The 2,412-nt window shown below is 57.4% G+C and overlaps 1 protein-coding gene across 1 annotated transcript; it reads right to left on the minus strand.

Annotated features, from left to right (window-relative positions):
* Positions 1 to 516: 516 nt before the first annotated feature.
* LOC104278014 (protein lin-28 homolog A-like) lies at positions 517 to 2,074 on the minus strand (the record flags this gene model as incomplete). Its single annotated transcript, XM_009874856.1, is given in 3 exon segments — positions 517 to 681; positions 683 to 749; positions 1,890 to 2,074. Coding segments are annotated over 3 exon segments (417 nt in total), but the record flags the coding sequence as incomplete, so codon positions are not given.
* Positions 2,075 to 2,412: the final 338 nt, after the last annotated feature.

Consider the following 2,412-nt stretch of genomic DNA (forward strand, 5'->3'; position numbering starts at 1 on the left):
AGCCAGCCTTCCCACCTCAGCCTCCCTCCTTGGGGCAGACAGGGATGGGGCAGGTACGGGAATGGGTCCTCCCCAGCTCATCCACACTGTGCCACTGCCTGTTTGAAGCTCAGGAGAACAAGGAACCATGAGCTCCTCCCTGAGGTGTTGCTTCTGAGCTCCTCCCTGAGGTGTTGCTTCTCTGCTCCTCCTCCCAGAGACACTACTGCCTGGCTTCGTTTAGGGAGAGAATAAAGTCAATCAAATACGGTTGGTGGGGTTTTTAGGTGGAAGAGGTGTTTTGGGTGCTGCTTTCTCTATTTTTGGAATGAGCCATCCCGATTAACGCAGGACTTTTCCCAGGCTGGGAGCAGGGGGAAAAGATCTGTGCGGGGACCCCAGCTCCCCATCGTTAGCACTGCCATCATCCCTCCCGGGTCCTTCACTGCGTCCTCCCTCCACCGAGCCCTTGTGGCTGCCCGTTGCCTTGCCAAAGCCTTTCAATCCCGGTGGAAGCCCCCTCCCTGCCACCCGTCATCATTCCCGGGTTTCGGGGAGGAGGGCAGAGCCGTGCATATCCTCCTCCTCTCGGAAGTAGGCAGGTTTTCCCTGGGAGCTGGGGGACTGCTGTGCTTTCGCGGGGCAGTTGGCGACCATGTGGCTGATGCTCTGGCAGAAGTGGCATTTCTTGGGCTGAGGCGGGGGGTGTGGGCTGCGGCGTGAGCTTGCACTCTTTAGCTTGGTGGTCCAGCCCGCCGCAGTTGTAGCATCTGCGGGGATGGAGGAGGGGGAAGAAGGAGAGAGATTCGGGGAGGAGAAATAAAATGAAGTGGGATGCTGCTGGGGATCCATTATGGCTTTGAGGCCAAAACTCGACTCAGAATGGCCTGGCCGCTACAGGGATGGGGAGTTGGCTCTCTAGGAGCAGATGGCTGGGTTTGGTCCCCGCAGAGCTCCAGCTCCAGCACGGTGAGTTTGGACTCAGCCCAGTGGTGCTGCTGGTACCCAGGAGATGGCAGCAAACCCCCACACTGAAACCAACCAAACGCAGGGTAAAAACTGGGGACTTCCACCCCTCTGGCTCCATTCTGGGTTTTGGCTCCTGTGTCTACAGACCCCGCACCCAGGGTTACACACTATGGACCAAAAGCTCGTGGCAGAGCAGAAGCAGGCAGTCGGATGACCAACAGCCCCCCAGCCCCAAGAATAGTTGAAGGGACCGTGACCATCAGTGTAGGGACCACCCCAAACGTGGCTTCTCTCACAGCTGTACCCTTGCAGTGCTCGTTCCTCAGGTTCCACCTTCCCACCAGAGTGATGTGGGTGGAGGGCGCTGCCTTGTGTCTGTCTAGGACAGCCATGAACCTTTGCTTTTGCCTTTCGTTTCCTAATTCCTTTCTGAATAATTTTAAAACCTGCTTATGAGAGCAGCTAGGTAGGGAGGATAGTGTCTTCTAGGAAAGCCAGAACAAGGCATCCCCGTGCAGCCAGGATGGAGAGGATGGGAGAGAAGAGCAGGGACAAAGAAGGGCTGGCCAGAAACTTGCCCCGAGGCTCCCAGTTTAACCGTGGGAGATGCTGCCAGGACGTCCGGCCATTTGCTTCCCACAAGGAAGGGTTTCTCTTCAAGAAAATTACCCCTGCCCAGCGCAGCTCCCCTAGACGAGGAGAGCGGCCGCCCGGGGTGTCCCTGACCTCTGCCCTTTCACTGCTGGTTTGCTGCCCTTTCCCCACCAAGCTGCATCTGCCACTCATTAACTGCCAAAGGAAGGCACTTTCCCAGAGGAAAGGTTGCTTGCCCGCCCCGCCAGATCCGAGCCCAACCCCACGACGTGGGCAGAGTGCCGGGCAGCTCCTGGTGCCCGCAGAACTCGGATCCTGCCTCGGATCAAGCCCCAGCCACCCCTTACCGGTCTCCTTTCGATCTGCGTTTCTGGAGGCTCTTGCCTTTGGGTCTCCTGTCGCTGCCGATGCAGAAGACGCCCCCCGGGCCGGTCACACGGATGGACTCCAAACCTTTGGATGACTTCTTGAAGGTGAATTCAACAGCTTCGCCCTCTTTTAGGCTGCGGAAACCCTCCATGTGGAGCTTGCTCTGGGGAGGGCACAGGGAAAGGATGGTGGTCAGCACAGAGCCGGGGTGTCCAGGGGGAACACAACAAGCCCAGAAACACCTCCTGTGGCACGAGAGCTGCCAAAGTCCCCCTGGACCTGCTTCTTGTAAGGGGATGGGTATTAGAGACAGAGCTCAACCAGACACCTTCATCTCCCTGAAATCTCTGGAGCCCTGTTTGATAACACAGAGCTGAGGCACCCGGCTGAGTAGGGCTCACTGATTTGGCAAGTAAGTTCTGGCAGAGCCAGTTCTGACATGAATTTCAAAGAGGATTTGCTACAAAACAGCCCCTTTCTCTCACTGACACCTTAGGCTGG

This window comes from Apaloderma vittatum, unplaced genomic scaffold (assembly GCF_000703405.1).
Source record: "Apaloderma vittatum isolate BGI_N311 unplaced genomic scaffold, ASM70340v1 scaffold24428, whole genome shotgun sequence".
In the NCBI taxonomy this organism is placed as follows: Eukaryota; Metazoa; Chordata; class Aves; order Trogoniformes; family Trogonidae; genus Apaloderma; species Apaloderma vittatum.